The sequence below is a fragment of the Cyprinodon variegatus genome, unplaced genomic scaffold, assembly GCF_000732505.1.
Source record: "Cyprinodon variegatus isolate N-32 unplaced genomic scaffold, C_variegatus-1.0 Scaffold46, whole genome shotgun sequence".
Lineage (NCBI taxonomy): Eukaryota > Metazoa > Chordata > Actinopteri > Cyprinodontiformes > Cyprinodontidae > Cyprinodon > Cyprinodon variegatus.
Genome location: NW_015150499.1, coordinates 897,664 through 917,352, shown reverse-complemented (window position 1 = coordinate 917,352; position 19,689 = coordinate 897,664). Strand labels below are relative to the sequence as shown.

At 36.6% G+C, this 19,689-nt stretch overlaps 1 protein-coding gene across 5 annotated transcripts in view; it reads right to left on the bottom strand.

The window, feature by feature from the left end:
* cobll1 (cordon-bleu WH2 repeat protein like 1) overlaps positions 1-19,689 on the bottom strand; it is a 36,753-nt gene that overhangs the window by 10,701 nt on the left and 6,363 nt on the right. For 3 of the 5 annotated variants that reach the window (XM_015370489.1, XM_015370487.1, XM_015370485.1), the window contains one exon: positions 934-1,122. In XM_015370489.1, coding sequence (XP_015225975.1) covers positions 934-1,122 — 189 coding nt within the window. Of the gene's footprint in view, positions 1-933; positions 1,123-8,554; positions 8,906-9,056; positions 9,202-19,689 lie in introns of those variants that run through there. The other 2 variants (XM_015370490.1, XM_015370488.1) reach the window with 2 other exon arrangements.

Sequence of the window (19,689 nt, the reverse complement as noted above, 5' to 3'; positions counted from 1 at the left end):
TTGTCTCATCTCTTAAACCGACTGAAAAAAATAAAAATGTTATTACAGCTGGAGTTAATTTGTGCTTAGTTTTGGTTTTTAAAAATTCAGACATGAAGTTCTAAGTCCTAAGATGTCAGAATAAAAGTCAAATTAAAGGAGCAACATTAAGCAGTTTATTTTATTTGTCTTGCTGATAGCTGCACATAGCGACTGAAAGGTTTAATTCAAAGCCTGCAGGAGTTTTGGGGAACAAAAGTTCAGACATTTTTAGTTTTATTCCTAATTTCACAATGTAAATGCTGGTAACATTTTTATTTAAAGCTCTGAATACATTTTAAAGGATGAAGTTAGAAACATTCAATCTTAAATTTGCTCTGATCAAAAAGAGAACAATATCAGTTCATTCTCACAAGTCCAAGGTGCAGAGAATCCCTTTTAGTGGTGTTTATAGAATGTGTCTCTTTCGAGAATGAGATGATGATATCTTAAGTAAACTCTCTTGATGAGCTGAGATAAAGGACTATGCACAGACCTTGCTCTGAAACCGACACGGAGGTATGCACACATGCTGATCCGATTAGGGTTGTACAGTACTTAATCCTTTTTATGAATCTTTATTGCACTGCTGCCTAACGAAACATAAAAAAAAATGTTTGAAAAAAAATGTTTACTAGAGTTTGTGAGAGAGAAAAACTAAAAAGAATGCAATTAAAGTTGGCTGAGTGTACATATTAACTGGAACCACAACATTCAGGGACTCCACCCATCTGACTCAGTCTGGTAGAAGCAGAACGTCATGTGATGACTTAATCCGTCATCAGTCTCATGATGTTGGACTTAAATGATGGCTGTTCAGTGTGTGAAAAGAAAATCCACTCACCATTGTTTTGTTTTGTTTTTGTTTTTTTTGTTTTTTTGACTTTTTACAGAAAAGGTAACATTCATTCATACCTTCCTTCGACTTGGGTCTTCTTTTCCAAACCATCGGGCAAAACTACAGTTAGAGATAGCTCTTTATCCATCATGTTCTCTTTCTGGTCCATGGTTAAATGAGGGTTTCCCGGGCGCCACTGAGAGAAGCCTGGACAATCCACCGTCTTCAGTCCTGGCGGGGATGGGGCTTTGGTTTTGGTCGACACCCTGCAGGTAGATAAGTAGAAATTCTCAGATTTGCATTTTTTGAAAAAGAAAAACAAGAAAAGAAAAATTCTACTACTTCAAATACCTACTATCACTGTATAAAGAAATTTAATTTTTCTCTTTAAGATTATGACTGTTGCATCAAGAAATAAAAGTCCAAAAAATTGCTTTCATTTCTTCTAAGTTTTACAGCGCACTGCTGCTGTAACATTTAAAAGGCCACTTTGTACACAAAGTCACAAGACAACTAAGAGGACAGATTTGCTCATTGAGCCTGAAGGCTGAGAAAAAAAAAGACATGTGAGAGATACTGACTTTAAAAAAACCAGAGGATTAAGACCATTTTAACACATTTTAATAATGTGCACTGTTTTTTATAAAGTAAGATACTAGATTGTCAAGCATTTGTCAAAACTTTGCAGTCCTGCAAACAAGACCAGCATGGTACTTCAATTTAAATGTAGGCCATTCCACTTGTCTGATAGCCACTGCTTTAAAAAAAAAAAAAAAAAAAAAAGCCTTGTTAGTAAATCTAGGACAAAAAGCAATTTATATCAGCACCAAAAAACCAATCTACAGTACATCCACAAAAAAGGTTCTTTTTATGTGCAAGCAACAGTTTTTAAAGTCTCACACAGGTGAATGTTTCATTCAAATAGAGGAATCCATGCAATGCAAGGTCACAGGCTTAACCGGACATTAGTATCGCTGTGGGGGAGGATGCCTTTAACACTCCAAACGACAGGGATGGTGCATGCATGCATACATGCATATATATATATATATATATATATATATATATATATATATATATATATATATATACACACATACAATAAAACTATGGGTAATCTAACACCTTCATAAGACAAAAACCACCTTATTCATAAAATTCTTTTTAGAAAAGAATATAAGGCTGCTTACAGTTTAAGAAAAAAAGGAAATAGCTTAATTGTCACATTAAAGGAATTGTATCAGTAATGCAAAATCAAGTTCACAGTTAAAATAAAAATTTTATTTGAAATGTCAGTTAAGGCAACAGTTTACAAGGAATTCATTGTTACTGCAACATCAATCAAAACTGTTCAGGAAATGTTTAACCACATTCTTTCCTGATTCAAATACTCAAATGAGATATGCAATACTTCTAGCCTTAGAAAATATATGCTTTAACAACTTTTATGGTTGTTTGGGTAAATTAAAACACTTGTGCACCAGAACAGTAGTTAGGTTTAAAGTGATCCTAGCTCTCCTTAGTCCAATCACATCAAAATACATCTATATGCCAGAAATCTTAATCAGTAAGGATAGTTAATGAAAGGTGCCCTAAAAGTTTTTCAGTGCCTGATAGCAGCATTAGACCTTAAAACGGTAATTATGAAAGCCATTACAGTAGTTTTTTACTTTAAGTATCCTCACCAATATTCTCCATGCAATGCTCACTGCAAATGACCTTAAATATAATTTAAAAAAAATAAACATAAATATCTTAGTTTGAACTAAAATTCAACTGATTTAAAGGCAAACTGTGAAAATGAAATACTCTTAGTTTTTTTTTTTCTTTTTTTTTACTTAGTTGTTTTCATTAGAAGAAATAAGGAATTTTCACCTTTTTGTGAAGGTCATAGCCTAACTTAAATTTACAATTCTATAAGACATTTACTCCACAGCCATTTATTTAAGACTTTAAGGTGCTACCTTATAAAGAGTGCTTATCAAGAGTGCTTTTAAAGAGTCAGTCAATAAAGTAAGACAAACCCTTCGACCCTACAGTTCCTACTAGTGTCAGATATTTTTTCCAAGTGACTTTTGGCTCAGACTTCCTGTTTTGGAAGATAATTTCATCTAAATATTCATTACTTTATCCTAGGTTTGCTGAGCTGAAACCTTTTAGCTTTCTTTTTAAAATTCTTAGAAAAAAAAATGTTGCTGATCAAGTTTGTAACTACTTAAGGCCATAATGACCTGTTTGAAGAGTTTGTCAGGTTTTAGAGATCATCTTCGCACTAAGGATCAAGAAAGCGGACATCTGGCAGTTCTGCGCTTGATATGAACACAACATTCTCTTAGAAAGGCTCAAACTTCCAAAAAATATTGTTTTCGGACCAGATTCGGTGAAAAAGAAGCTGCATATTCACTTCATGTAGTTGGCATTAAACTGCCTCTGGGTAACAAAAAAAATAAGTGATGTTATTTTTTGAGTCTTGTCATTTAAATCCCATAATAAAGCTAACTTTGGAATATGTACAAAGCCCTATATTGTCAAGCTCAATCCTAAATACCTGGATCAAAAGTAGTTTCAATTTCATAGTTTCTTTATTATAGGATTGAGAAAAAAGACAAATGTAGTGCAGAAATGTAGCAGCATGGATCATGAATATGGAAGGATTTTGTGACCATGTTAATCACCATTTATAAATTCAAATATAATGAAGTTTGTCCTTTCTGCTTTTTCCCATCATAATATCTACTAGCCTGGCCCACCAGTCTAAATTAATGGAGCATAATTAAGTCTGGTAAACCGCCATTGATTCCAGTCGGATCTGGCCTGACCAATCAGCGTGGTAGGTTGGACTTTGCGATGCCAGACTCTCAGCAAAAAATTACCCATAATGCAGTGGAGCTTTTCTGCTAGCATAACAAGCTGGAGACCACAATGTAGCAAAGTCGCAATGAAAATTAAGCATGTGATTAAGAGCACACCTTATATCTGCAGGTATTTTGATAGGAAAAACTGGCAGAAATTGTTCATGTGAGAATTTTCTGACATTTTTAACGGGCTACAAAATCATAAAAACAGCGCACCACTTGGAGTTCAATTTATCTTTATTGTCATTGTCACAAGAACAACGAAATTTTAAAAAGTGCCATCGATCTATCAGTGCATATGCTTAAAAAACAAAAACAAAAATCACTGTCACCACCATTTACACATAATATAAGAAATAAATAATAACTGATAAAAACAACTAATAAGAATAGTACATTCTAACACACATCATCGATTGATTAATGGTTATTTTTGGTTATATTTAGTTTTCGCATCACATCCGTAGTTAATGGAACAGTTCTAACCTGATGAGGCTGACCCTGTTAGTCCCGCTTTTGAAATCAAGCTCTGCCAGACTGAGACAAGTGCATGCCACCTCAGTCTGGCTGGCCAGGCTAAATTGCTACATCTGTATCCTTTTACTCTGCTGAGCTGTGACACCATACCAGAAGGAGGCTTCAGGTAAACTGCTGCCTTCAGCAACCTCAGAGATAATAGAGTTGGGCATTTTTTCAGTGTTTATTCCTCAATATCTCCTGGACATAGTTATGGCCTCAGCTTTATCCCTTTGATCTGAAAAAAAAAAAACAGCTCAGCTAAACTGCTTTACCGTTTCTTTACCAGAAATATCAAGCGATGGAACAAGTCGTCTACCATTACCTTCTTTGACAGAGGCAATATTAATGGATCTGTGCTTATATGTTTATTTTGTGCATCAGCTACTGTCTTCTTGAACACATTTTCTACCTTGGTAGAATGTCAAACCAAAAGCCTGAACAGACCCGTTAATTGTTCAATCCAACAAATAGTAGGATCATATGAAGCTGTGACACTCATGCTCATTCTGGAAGAGTGCATGCTGCAAAGACATGACTCATTGCAATCAGTTGAATTTCCTTAGATACAAAACATTTAGCTTGTGTGATTTGATTTAACTTTCTCTGTAAATTGCAATAAAATGTTGAGAATTGGCACTTTATGAATAAACAGAAATGAATTAGCTGCAAAACATCAAACCATCATATGCAGCAGTAACTATTAATTGCAGACTATTTACCTCTGTAGGTAGAAGAGTGAATACAAATGTTAAACTAAACAGAAGTGAGCACATGAAGCACCAGCAAAAAGTGAACTTTCCTTACTCAGATAATGTAGGGGCTTTTTTTTTTTTTAGTTATTCTGATAATTCAGCAGTCTGTGTGCAAAGTCCTTTTTTTATTTAGAATGACGAATTTTAATATAGCAAATCTGAAAAACTCAAAAGAACAGAATTAAACTGCATGACAGTGCTATTAATTTAGAAATATTTAAAAAGTTGTATTTTCCACACACACACAAACATTTTTTTTTTTAAATCCATAGCAATTGATTTCACCTGGATGACAAAAATCTAATTGAAAATCTAAAACTTGGTTTTAAACAGCTTTGACTCCAAATTGATTTTACCTTTCATTCATATTAACGATCAAATGATAAAAACATGTTTTTCAACAAAGCCAATTAGAATTAAAAAAAGTGAAGTTTTTTGGCATCAAGCAAACATTCAAAAGAAAAAAAATAATTATAAACAAGGCCTCAATAAATTTCCATCCAGGGGTCCTTTTCACACCCTTACTGCATTTTATAGTTGTGTGATTTAATTTGATCCTACTGATGTCTTTACTGGTTCAAGAATCATTGGATATTTAGGATCATATATGAAGCTATAAATGTATACATTACTGTCACTATGTTGAGAATAACTACATGGACTGAGATATGACATCACGGGGATCAAGACAACATTATGGCAAACAAATTGAGTGGATAATAACAAATTAAATATTTCCATATTGTTAGTTTATTAAAGGAAAAGTCCAGTCACATTTAGAATACAAAAATCCTGAAAGTACTTTAAGACTGAAATTCTTACATACTGTTTAATAAATAAGTGTTTTTAATTAAGAGTAATTTTTATTTGAACGTGCTTTACCAGAGACATCCATGTTGTCAAACAGCACTAGTGCCACATTTCGGTTTGTGACATCACGATGCAGTATCGGCTGTTGAGCAAGTCTCAGTGCTGTATCTGGTGTTTGTCACAACGTGCCATTATCCATGATGGTGATGACCAGTGCACTATGCGAAGCAGAGAGTAACAGATTAATGACGTGTTTTTCTCTGGTCAGAAGTTCGATGGCAAATCCTTCCTCTTCAAGTTGGCAATCCAACAACGAACCCGTGGTGAGTCATAAATTGGAAAGGTAAAATAACCAATTTTTTTCATCTTTAATCTAGGTTTTACAACATCCAACTGCCATGCACGAGGGCGTTGTCAGATTAACTATAGCTCTCATGGGTTTCAATGGTGAAGTCCTCTCGAAACCTTAAATAAATGTTGTTGATTGTAGATGTGTCTAGTAGTTATCATTGAGTTTTCTTGTGAAGCTGGAAGAACGGCGCTAGGCTTACCACACTGTGACGTCACTGCCAGAAGATGTCAAGGGTGAGGTGTTACTATATTCGGGAAAATATGGCCGGTACCGGACTTCGTGATCGCCACAAAACATTATTTTTATTTTTTTCCTGATTAACGCTAAATTCATTAAATCGTCGTAAACATATTAGTTTCAATTATAAATAATGACCCATTGGTTATTCCTTGCTGACTGGACTTTTCCTTTAAATATTCCATTTTCCCATATATACAGTTGGAAAATCATAAAAGAAATGTTTAACAGTTTTTTTTTGTTTTTGTTTTTTTTTATGTTTAACAGTTTTAATGATAGATCTGATAAAGGGAAAAACATAGACAATTTATTGATGTAGATCAATAAATAGACAAACTGTTTTGGAATATGAACCTAGGCTGTGGTCTGATATCATTCAGATACAGACAGCATGAACAGGAAAGAGAGAAAGAATGCGTAAGACAACTGGTACTGATCCAGAAAATGAGCTCACATACTTTTGAATTTGAGGGAATCATGTCTTACCAACAAAATATAAAAAGAATGAGGTGAGTGATCCATACAAGTATTCCAGCTGAGTTGGTTTTAGCATTTGATATCACATTCTACTAAAAACCTGATAACTGTTCTGCGCACTTTATGTAGAAACTGTACAGAGAATTATGGTTTTTACTCCAAATTCTAATGGTTCTTTTGTGATCAGTGTTTTTCAGTTGTGGCTTAATTGAATAATACATAAATCAGATAAAATGTATGTAACTCAAACTACTACTTTGAATGCTCTCTTACTTTGAAAAATAAAAAAATATTTTTACACTGACTTTGTGTCACTTTTAATTCACTATTTTAATACATGTTGGTTTTCTACATGACTGCTTTAAAATGTGTTTTTGTTAGCCTCAGAGCTGTCTGGATTTCCATACAATTGCGTCTTGTGGAAGCATTCATTGAATTAGTTATGGAATAATACACAGCTGTCGCATATCCGGTTCATCCCAGTTTAAATAGCTCTGTCATCACGGAAGTGTTTTTAAAACGAAGACACCTCAGGCAGGTGACAGAGTGCAGCCTGTGTTTTCCATCCATGCCTGTGCTGATGTGTTGCTGAATGGGAGAAGACAAGCTTCAGCTTGACTGTGCTGATGCCTCATTAACAAGCTCTACCTGGGAGCTACTGTACAATGCTCACAAACTGGACCATTCAAAGCCAAAGAGAGACACGATCTCGACCCAACAGTAAATAACGGGAACACCTACAGCATGTAATTTCTCACACTTTTTCATAGCATACAAATATGAAACCTTCTTTGCCCATGAAAACTTTGTTTTCACGCAAGTGGAACATTTACTGAGACTTCAACCCAAGAAACTATATAAAACCCCTTTCAATATCTGCTTTTTCATTGATCACAAAAATCCTGATGAGACAACTGGAAAGACTAATACACAACATATTTTATTTTATTTTTTATAAATGTGACTACCCAGATACCTTAATCATAAACAATAACTTCTGGCAGCTCTCCATTTAATTAGCTGAAATCGTTTTTTGTTAAATAAATAGATAAATAAAATAGAAAAACGGAATTACCTTGCTGTGTTTTATTTCTAAAATTTTGTTCAAAATGGCAATCCAACAATCCCTCTTCATACACCATTGGTCAACTAAGCCAAAGGGGAAAACATATGTTTAAAAATTAAGGGAAAGGTTTGCTCTGCTCTAAGACACATCACGAAGATCTTCTGTTACTAAAACTAACTAAAAAAATAACATTAAGGTGTTGCATTAATAATTCAAGCATTTTGAAATGCTGCAGACATATGAGCTGAGACCTAAAAAAAATGCAAAATATATATTGAAAATATTTGCTGTAAGTAAAATTACCATGACAAGATTATGATTGAAAAATGAAATTATTATGTTAATATACCAAAAGCACAAACTTCATTAAATGGAAAGAGGGGAATGATGTAGGTTACATGTAGAATAGATGCAAAAGAATTTAAAGGAGGAAAACTTTAACAAAAATCACAAAGTCTACCAGGTGAAAAAACAGATTCCCTTCATACCTGCAGTGTGTTGTCATTACTTCAACCAAACATATTTTTCTGACCTTTTTCCATAAAAAAAGGAAAAAGAAAACTAGCACAATCAATAGTCTGGTAGAAACTGAGGTTATGAGAAAAAAATTTTACCAGGATAATACTTTACCTCTTAGTTGTAGCAAAGAAAATGAATGAACAACAAAAACGCCTTCTGCAGTAAGTTAGCTGCTGAGTAGTGATATGGTCCCACGGGGAATGGTGCATTACATTACAAAGTTTCCTCTTTTTTTTGCTTTTTCTTTGAAGTCTTTCCTCTTCAGTCACACTTTCAGGCAACACCCTGATTATTTTAAGAAACTACAGCCCCTATACAGCTCAATGCTCGACCGACCAAAACAACTTCAGCAGCTGTAGCATAGCCATACAATCAAATGTACAGGCTTAAACATGCCACAGAGCAGCAGGCCCAACACACCCTCAGCTTCAAGTCACAACACATGCATTCAAACCTCCCTGAATGCAGGAAAACGATGCCAAAAAACATTTATCCATACTTTCACAAGAGAAAACAGAAGAGATATACAGCAGGCAGGAGCAGAAATGCTTGAGAGCAGGTGACAGACCTGCTTTTCCAGTGAACCTGCCAGCGTTTCATTTACCGCACTTACCTCTCTACTCACGCTGGTTCCTGCTCACATAATTTCCATTCAGCTGTGTACTCCCATGAGAAGTCAGACAAACTGAGCTCTATCAGTCTAGCCACTGAAGGCCTACCTAATGCCACGCCCTAATCTCTGACATCAAAAATGAGTCTGCCTCTGCCTAAAATCCTGTCGGCCCTGTAGCTGCGTTTCAGTAAGTTTGTTTTGGCACAGCTTGCCCCATGGTTCTGTGCAGAGAGGTAAGCAGCTTCGTCTCCCTTCTGTAGACATGAACCTCAGGGCAGGGCTGGCAGATACACAAAAGCATTTGACCAAACAGGACATTAAGTATGCCAAATGATCATGTCTAAGACTTTTTTCTCTTTGTGCTGATGTTAACAATGGTGCAATATCAGAGTGTGGAAACTAAACTTAACTTACTACCTCCTGATGGTAAGTTTGTTTTCTCATTAATTTGATCAGATAGTATCCGTGTTTGGTTTCCTTATGAGAAAACAATGCCAACAGTTTAAACCACACCTTACTTCTGCAGAATTGACTCACTCCCAAACCACATAAGAGGACTCTGTCAGTTGTGCAAAACCATAATGACAGTGATTCAAGGTGAACAAAGAAATAAAACATGTTCTTCCCAACTGTAAGAATTGACTCTGTCTGAACATGAAGGACAATTTTTGCCTCACTTATTAAATGCGTACCAATAATAAAAACAATAACTTGTACACACTGGCATTTATATTAGCTATACCCTGTAGGGTTTCCACCAGAAAACTTACAAGGTCCATTGGTCAGTGTGTCTGGGGTAGCCAACTGACAGCTCACATTTATTTGCAAAGAAAAAAAGACATAAAAATATTTCAGATTAAAAATATATTGTTTGCATTTTTGTTAAATCTATCCATCCATCTTCTCCCAGTTATTCCATCCGGGTCTTGGTCAAGCCAGTGCCTATCTCTGGCAGTCTATGGGTTAGAGGTGGGGTACACCCTGGACAGGTTGCCAGTCCGTCACAGGGCAACACAGAGTCACACGAAGACACAACCAAGCATACACACTCACACCTAAGGACAATTTAGAGATGCCAGTTAACCTAACTGTAATGTTAGGGAAAACATGCAAACTTCATGCAGAAAGACCCTGGGCCGGGAATCAAACACGGATCCTTCTTGCTGAAAAGCAAGAGTGCAACAAACTGCGCCACTCCTAAATTAAATCCTAATGAGGTAATTAACAAGCCAATAAAAAAATAAGAGGCGTAATACTAGTAACATTTGCGATTTAATTAAGATAGCAGAAAAAAGGGAAATAAAGAGTCAACAAACTGATCACCCTAAAGGCCAAGGCATTTAAAGTAACCAAATATTGCTTTTTGCTCCAAGTTAATTCCTGGCTCAAAGCATCAGTGACTGACATATCGGGAGCATTGAACACCTTTAAAATATTTCATTTTAGTGATTGTAATAGATTTGCATCTGAAACATTTCCGCAAAATGTGAACTGAGGGCTTTCTCAATGGTTGTGATAACAATATGTGTATTTAGTACATCTTTTTCCAGCCTCATGAAAAGAAGCAATCCAAAAAATTTTGTGATGATGCAGATCCTAATCAGGATACAGACATTTTTGGATTTTAGGATTCTCTCACAATTTTTGGCAGAAGAAACCAATCATGACTTGCTCAAAGTCTTGATCTGCTGATAAAAAAAAAAGATTACATTGCAGAGCGAATGAAGAAGGTATGAGCAGAACAGACACCAGAGGCTGCAGACATACAATGGCCATTACTTATAAACTTATGAAAGGATTATAGGGAAATTTTTACCAGAGGTGTGCCTCATGTGAAAGAGCAATTCATTAAGATGTGGTAAAGATCCAGATCATGCGTGAGTTTTTGGTATAGGCATAAGTCACAATATGGGCAAAATTTGAAGCTTAACAGAGGTCTGCGCTCTCAGAGTGTTTTTCTAATGTTTCCATCGAGCTCAGAACACATAATATGCATCTTCTAAGTTACAGCCCAACACAAATTGATAAACAAGCGTATCATGGGATGTTCTGAGTTATGTACAGATCGTGAAAGACAAGGGTCTAAAGGTGCTTTCACACGAACGTGTTCTGGGCATCAAAGCACCTGATTTACATGAAAAGTCTATTTGGGAGAGTGTCAAGCAGCGTCATAGGGTCCTGCTGCACATCCGAACATCTGGGCATACAAGTGTCAGAGCACCCTACTCTATATATAGAATTGTTTAGTAGGATCATAATCCCAATGAACTGACTGCACAGATTACTTTTAGAGGTAGACGCCATCTCCTCTGCTCTTCACTTGAACTTAGCACACCCATTAGAGAAGAACACCCTCATGTGGATGCTGTTCCTAGACTTCAGTTCAGCTTTAAACACCATCATCCCAAAGCATCTGATAGGCAAACTGGAACAGCTGGGATTCAACACTCCCCTCTGCAATTGGCTGCTAGACTTCCTCACAAACAATTTTCAGTCAGTCTGGGTCGGACAGAACATCTCTGATGTCATCACAGGTGACAGCACAGGTTCCCCTCAGGGCTGTGTCCTGAGCCCCCAGCTGTTCACTCTGATAACACGACTGCCTCCCCAGGTTCACCACCAGTCGTATTGTGAAGTATGCAGACAACACCACGGTGGTGGTCCTCATCAAAGACAACAATGACAAGAACTACAGTGAGGAGGTGGAGCAGCTTGTTGGCTGGTGCAAAGATAACAGCTTGATCCTGAACGTGGAGAAGATGAAGGAGAATATCATCGACTTCAGGAAGAACCAGCCTAACCACGCTCCACTGCTCATCAACAACTCAGCTGTAGAGGTGGTCAGCAGCACCAAATTCCTGGGGATGCACATCACAGACAACAGTAACAGTTGTAACAGTCGGTGCTCCTCTTCCCTCTATAAAAGATATTTCAACCCAGCGCTACGTGTCCCGAGCCAACATCATTAATGACCCCTAAAACCCCCACCATGGACTGTTCTCTCTGCTGCTCACTGGGAAGAGCCGTCGCAGCATTTGATGCAGGTCCAGCAAATTCTGCAACAGTTTCTTCCTGACCGCCATCAGACTGCTGAACCATTGAAAAAACTCTAAATCATGTCACAGACTCTGCATCACACTGACAACACTAAACCAAAATACTGCATATTTGCACCATATATGTTAATGCTCTGAACTTCCACATCAATGCATATTTTGCACCATGTTTTTTTTTTCTCCCACACTGTTTACAATTGATCACTGCTGCACTTTTTGGAATGGAAATGTTCTTTTACTAAAGCCATACTAAACGAAATCTTGTTTTGTATATACTCTTTGTATACAAAATGACAATAAAAGTTGTCTAAGTCTAAGTAGAAGTGGACTTTCTCACCCTAAAATGTGTTGAAACATTTTTTTCCCAACTGATCAAAGTAAATAAAGCCAAGCCTACCATTCTCCAATACCTTCCCCAGCAGTGTTTGTCAACAGAGGCTTCATGTCATCAAATTCTTGTTATTGTAATTCAGGTATTTGTATAAAACTTTGCTATGACAAAACCCGTAAATGTCAACTATCTCTGTTTTTTTTATGTCTGCAAGCTGCAACATGACTGGAACATTGTGTTATGGTTAAATCGCTAAATGTTATTTTGGGAAACAATCACTCAATAGGATGGAAATATATGAGAAGTGATGATCAATATTTGTGTGCATGGTCAGGATGCAAGTATGAACAGGGGTATGAGGCAATTGTGTTTACACCTTTGAGTGGTGCTAATGTACAAGAGACTAGTGATGCAGTCAGTTGATCTATACGCATCAGTTATATCTGCAAGGGCTTTATTCTAACAGCAGTTGTAGGATAATTCCTAGTTCTTAATTATGCACCACATTTGCATTTTACTCATTGTACCCTATTTGTGTCTTTATTCAGACCAGTCTTACAGCATATACGTCCTATGTGGACGTATATGCACCATTGGGGGTGCACATTTAGTTAAATGTTTTTCAAATTTGTAATCGTCTAATTTACTGCAGTTGTTTTCAAACCATTAATATGGAGAAGTAATTTTAGAAATAAGGAGAAACAAAGAGACAAATACTGTATTATTGATCATTTCACATGCTGAATGCACTATTCAACTGGTGAACTATTGCACTTATCTGGAAATGCTGTTACAAGAACACTAATATTGGCCAAAAATATCAGCCAGTCAATGTATCAGTTCATCTCTAGTTTGTAGTTACTTGGATCTTGCTATGAGTTTATCAACTCATTTGGACCAAAATACAAAAACTATAGGTGTGACATCTCTGAAAGCTTGCATAAAGTCTTCTAAAAGGGCACATTTCCCTTATAGTCATATCTATGATAAGATCATAGGTAGTTTCTAGTCATTTATCAAGATCTTTGTCTGTTTTGGATATGACCTGTTGATAATACAACCCAAGACATGCTGTCCTTTTGATCCACTCACTTGTATGGTTACAAAAGTTACAGAAAGACTTGCTCCCCTGCTTCATAAGCTTGTCAATTAATTTTGAACATCCTAATTATAAAGATCAGGTGTTACAGGGTACTGCACCTGAAACTCATCTTTTTCTCACACTGCTGTTTGTTGATGCTTGGCTGACCATGCCCTAAACATAAAGCCTGATTTATACTCGAGGTATGAGCTGCCTTGGGGCACAAATAGTGACGCAATCCAGCCTTCCCAGTAGCTGCCCCGTGCATGGACTCCATTCACTGTTGCAGTGGATGATAAGGGTTTTTTTTTTTAAGTCTATGCACTGTTCTATTCAGAATGAACGAGATGCAGACTTTCTGCACAAAAATAAATCATTACCTTAAAAACAGAAGGAAAGGAAAGAAATAAAAACAAGTAAAGGTAAGTGAAACATAATGTGAGTAATAATGTTAGACTGTACACATTAAAGACTGAAGTTTTGTTACAACTCCAGCTCTAAGTCATACTTAAATGCTGCATGCTTAAATCAGTAGAATAAACAGCAACTTCTGCTGGAGACTTTGCACTATCTGGTACAAAAACAATCAATTATATTCTCAATTGTGAAATAAGGGCAGTTCTTTATCAGTAATACGTTTTCACTTAAGAATGTGCAAACCATTCTGCAAACAGCACCGCTTAATACTATCAAATGATAAGGAGGTGGGTGGTGAGTGAAGAAATAAGCAAGCTGGAGCCACCTCAAGAAAAAAATAAATCCAGTCAAACCCAAAATTCAATGTTAGTTTTTGAGAAAGACGAATGAGTCGGAGCATCGGAAGCTGTTCGGGGAATATATAGTAATAATACAGAGTTGGTTCAACACATAACTTTCTGAAAACAGAGTTTTTGAAAATGAAGCAGCCAAATGAGAAGCTAAGTTGTGCAAACCTTTCTCTTTAGAAGAACAGTAACCTACTAAAGAACAATACCTCTAAAGAAATAACTTGAAAATGTGGTTCTGGTATGCGGGAATGAATGACAAAAATCTATAAGTAATCACTTTTTCACAATATCATTTCTTTTTTTGTGAAAAGGCATTGTTAATGTAAACATGTTATTGTTAAATTTAAAAAAGTCTTCACTTTTAAATAAACAAGGAATGAAAAAACTGAACCTTATTAAAGGGCTAAATTCTGCATAAAAAATTTAATCAGTGCAGCTCCATTAATTGTTTGATCAACTTTATTTTGCTCATAAATTGTCAGACATTTTCACAAAGGATCTACATATTCAAAGACCTTTATTTAAGCTCTAGCTCTCCTGTCTGTAGGTGTATTTGATAAACGCTGAGCATCCCTTATTGTCAAGCTCTTCATCAACTATCATGAAAATATAGTATTTCATTAAAAAAGAAAATCATCATTCCTGTGGAGGAACCCAAAGATATGTTTTTGGGTTTGTTTTTTGTTTTTTTTTGCATTATAAGCTAATCAGTAACCAGAATCGGATCCACTCCTTGGCCTCTGATGAGGGATAACTCCCTCCTTGTACTCTGTGAGTTTGGAGGCCTTCACTGAACCTCGAGCCAATTTGATAAAAGAGCTAAACAAATATTTCCTCCCTCCATAGTCTTGATTTACTCACATTTTACAGGTATTTGGCAGCCAGCTCCTAAACCATCCCAATTTCCCCTTTTAGTACCTTACATACTAAGCCTCCCTCTGTGCCTTAGTTTCCTAAAAAAACAATCAAACTCCATCCTTCACACCACCACGCCAGCTGTTATTATCCTCACTAATCCTTGAGCTGAATTTAAGTTAAGTTTTGTCTGTGACACTTTTCTTGTGTTTAACTGTATAAAGGGGTAAAAAAACTGTGCTTCAATGGTGAAGGTTTCTGATGAAAGACAAAACAGAGAACCAGTGCCACAGCTGTTAAGCTGGTAAGAGGTCACTCTCAGTAAACACAAGCTTTTTAAAGAGGGTCTGGAAAGGCCTTCAGTTCATGAGTAGTGAGGAATGGGAGGAGATTTGTTAGAAAAAGTGTATGGGAGCCTTATGAGAACTCCCCACCTCCTGTGTGTATTGTTTATATGTGCAGGCACAACATTTTTTCCCCCATGGCAGTTTATCTCACAAGCCTGGAAAAACTCAAAGTCACAGGGTGTCCCCTTACATCGTTATGTAGAGTACTGACTTTAGCTTTCATTGTGTCCACTTGTCATAATCTGGCCGAATTTCATTCAACATTAATCTTTTACACTTCATTTTACTTAAGAAAAAGATCAAGGGTGCTTAAAGTCAGAAGCGAGGGAAGGAGACTTTTTGCTTAGATTTGGGATAATTCATTTTGGTTTCCCAATCTCCTTAGGGACAGTGAACTAGGGTCTGCTATGGTACATTACCCTGTCCTTATCTTCATGTAGCTCAAATATTTTCCCTCCAAACATTGCACCATTGCACCAAAGCAATGAATACACAGCGAGGGAAGCTGAGAGGGAACACAATCCATGTTTGTCTGTTAGTGCACATTTTTACAAAGATCTCAAGAGAGAGCACTTAGAAGCAATCGGTTGGGTGATCAAGAAGTCCTTTCAAATTTGAGTACATACAGAAATGATAAGGTGCAGTAATTTGCTCTGGTTCTTGATAACCAGGTTTGTGTGATTCAAATTGCAACAAACATTGCTGAGAAAGAAATTTAAATGAAAACAACTTGGTCGAAATTAAGCCAGTTATCTCTGCAGCAATAATTAGAACCATGACACCACGTCTCTTTGTTTTAAAACAAAGCAGCATTGTCTAAAAATAGAGAATCCAACTATTGCAAAACAGCCAGAGTTTTATCTTTGCTCATTAAATTGACTGAGGTTTCTAAAGTGAAAATACATACAGATTTTAACATAAGGCACATTTATTTTAGGTTCAAAAATGGAGAGAAGACAAAATGCTGAGGAAACTAACTACTCAAGCAATTTCAAACTAAACCTTTTTAAAAACATACACTTTCACAGTGATGCACAAAACACCTTATGCTGTAGGTCTGTTTAATATGTGAGTCCCTCTAAAATCATAATGACAGTGACATGTTTATAACCAGAAAAGCATTACCTCTCTGATTCACAGGACACTGGAAAATACAGCTTGAAAGACAGATTGTGTGGATCTTGAATACCAAGTAGCTCCCTTCCTTTTACTTACTAATGTTCCCTGTTTGACCCAAAGTCCTCTCTGAAACCATGGCCCAGCTGCCTGATGGTGTCATGCTTTGGTTCACTGGTGTGCTGAGTTTTTGTTGGGAAATAAGGTTCCTTTTATCTGTGCTTTTGCAGCGTGATAGTGCGTATACTGTGACTCAGGCAAGTAGCCCCATGGATTCACTCCTACAAACAAGTGCAGTGACAGTGCCATCTAGAGAGCTGCATCAAAGAATGCACACATTTTCCAAATACCTCACCTGTTATGCACATAAATGATAACACACTTTAGGGCCAGGGATTTCTCAGATCGCCACTTTACACAGTGCCTGCAAAAGTATTCGCACCGGTTCATTTTAATTTTTTTTTTATTACGAAAAGACAACCCAGTTTAGCAGGCTTAACAAGGAGATCTTCATTATTTTGTTGTATGTACTTGGGGAATGTGTGCAGAAGTTTATTAGAAGCTTTGCACATTCTTAAAGCATTTTATGAAGCACATTATCTAGTACTGCAACTCAAGACTTGCATATTAGTAACCATTAGGAAGTTTCAATTAATTATTGACTGTTTAGTGAATTTCTATATAGCATCTAGCCTTTTTGTTTCGGGCCCTGCACGGCCTGTGGGCAGACGATGCTACTGTATGTGAAATAAATAAGGACTCCCGTTTTGGTAACTACGGAAAAAAAGCACCTTTTGGTTGAGGTGCAGAACATGAAATCTTTGCTGAAGTTGCTGTCATTGACATTTAAAAAATTTTGGCAAGGAAAAAGGAAAGTTTTTAATCATATTAATAAACCCTGTTTTCTACATGGTGTATAAGGGCACCATGTCTTTGACTAGGTGCAAAGCAACATTTTCAGTCACTGTTTTCCACCGTACCCCTTTCCTATCACATGCTCTGCCTTGCACAGAAGGATACAGCTAACTGATTCTTAGCTGAGGTTTGTTGGTTAATGAGGCTTGTCTATCCTGGAGAGAATGGAATTTTTCATATTGGGATGGATGTCTCTTATAGGTATTGAAAAAAGTGTGCAGTGCTCCTGCCTTTAGTTGCGATAGCCTTTAGGCAGATGTTACAGCATGGTGTCTCCTGCTCCATGTCTGTCGCAGCAAACCCATACCAGTTCCAAACAACAGATGATTTGATTCCTTTCTTGAGGACAAACATCCCACTCTCACTGGTAGCTGGATGATGTCGCTTGCTGTTTCATTTGACCCCATCGTTTGCCAAACTGCAATATGAGAGTAACGCTAGAGCTACGGAAGCTCAGAGGAGCCAAAAGTGGGCTGCTATACAGAAACTCGATTCATATATATATATATATATTTTTTTTTTTTTTTTAACCACGGAATATGTAAATTAATTCATTGAATTAATATTCCGCATTAAGGTTTTTGTTTTGTTTATTTTGTTTTTTTGTGGGCTGTGTCTTAACCCGTAGGCCGAACAAAAAATCGAAAATTAAACACTCTTAAAAAGGCTGAGTCTATCATCGATGGTCGATAGATTCATTCAATTGCCCATCGTTGGTAACCATTCAGTGTATTTAGTGTGTTTCTTCATGTGAGAGGTGTGTCAGTTTCATGCAGCTCAAGCTCCCCTATTTAATAATGCGGTCCGGTGTGAAAACACCATCTAAAACGCAAAGCGATTAACTAACTGCTGTGCTTACAGAAATTACGGCAGACACAGCATTCGGTGTGAATGCACCTGAATGTGTAAAAGTGGTCTTTAAAATGTGATCACTCAACTCTCTTTTCTTTTTCCCCTCCAGGGTGTTAGGATGAAAACCTCCCTAAGAGTCCAGACACCATTGAAAAGTTCCATGGGAGGCCATGGGATAAAACAGTGAAGGGATTTTCCCACATGGTCTTTTTTATTGTTTTTTCTATAATGGTGATTCAAATTTAAATATTTAAAAATCGTAAATGGTTAAATACTTATATTTATATTAAAGCTTTTATGTATATAGAGGGTTGTTGAGATTTTGTACGCTCCCTTGTAGATAAATAATGGTTTAACCCTCTATCAGACGGTATTTAAGGCTGCTAGTTAGTTAAAGTAGATCTGATTGCTCTTGGACAGCTTTTTGTATCAAATGTGGACAAATGAAAACCCATTATTTCCACAATACTTTTCTCAAGCTTTTATCTTCACTCCAAATCCTGCTCTAAAAGGCCAACTTGTGACAAGTGGCGTTAAAAGTGGGACCACTTGTCACAGACTGATCTTCTGTTGGCTTTTTATATTTTTACTGCAATTTTTATCACTGTTATGACACATGCAAAGAGAAAAACCATGTGTGAAAACCCATTTACCCTCTTATTACATGGTCTCCCCCAGATCCTTTGGTATCATAACCTCTAGGGAACCTTTAGTCAAAACACCCTGAAGAGAATACAGAAAAGACAGGTGAGTGACCACATTTGAACACTTCTTAGCGCTTTTACCTGTTCACTTTTACACATTACATGTGCCTGAGTTTTACTAAAACAGTGGTTGTTATTTTTTCTGTCCATGGGCAACCACCCCACTTCACAATGAGGAGAAGCTGTACAGGACCTGATATAAAAGGATACATACTATAAACTCAAGACACTTAATAAATACGCAATAATTAAAAATTCTGAATAAAATGTTACTAATGTGCAAATCTATGTTTAAATTGCAGTGCTAGATAAAGTTCTTCTAAGTACAGACAATACAGGTGACCAGACCTCTTCGTTACAGCTGATTTTTTTCTACAGCAGGCCAACACAAAGTAAGACATCATTGTGAAGAGGGAGAAAAATTGTAGACGGTTCCCAATATTTTTCCACAGATAAATCTGAGATATTAAAAAATAAGATACACTGAAATTATTTGCCACAAAAGTTCACTTTGAAAGTAGTAGTTTGTTTTAAATGTTATCTAGGGATTAATCCAGCAGCTTTGACAGGGGCCTCAGAGGTTTGTTGGAGATTATAAGGTAACAAATG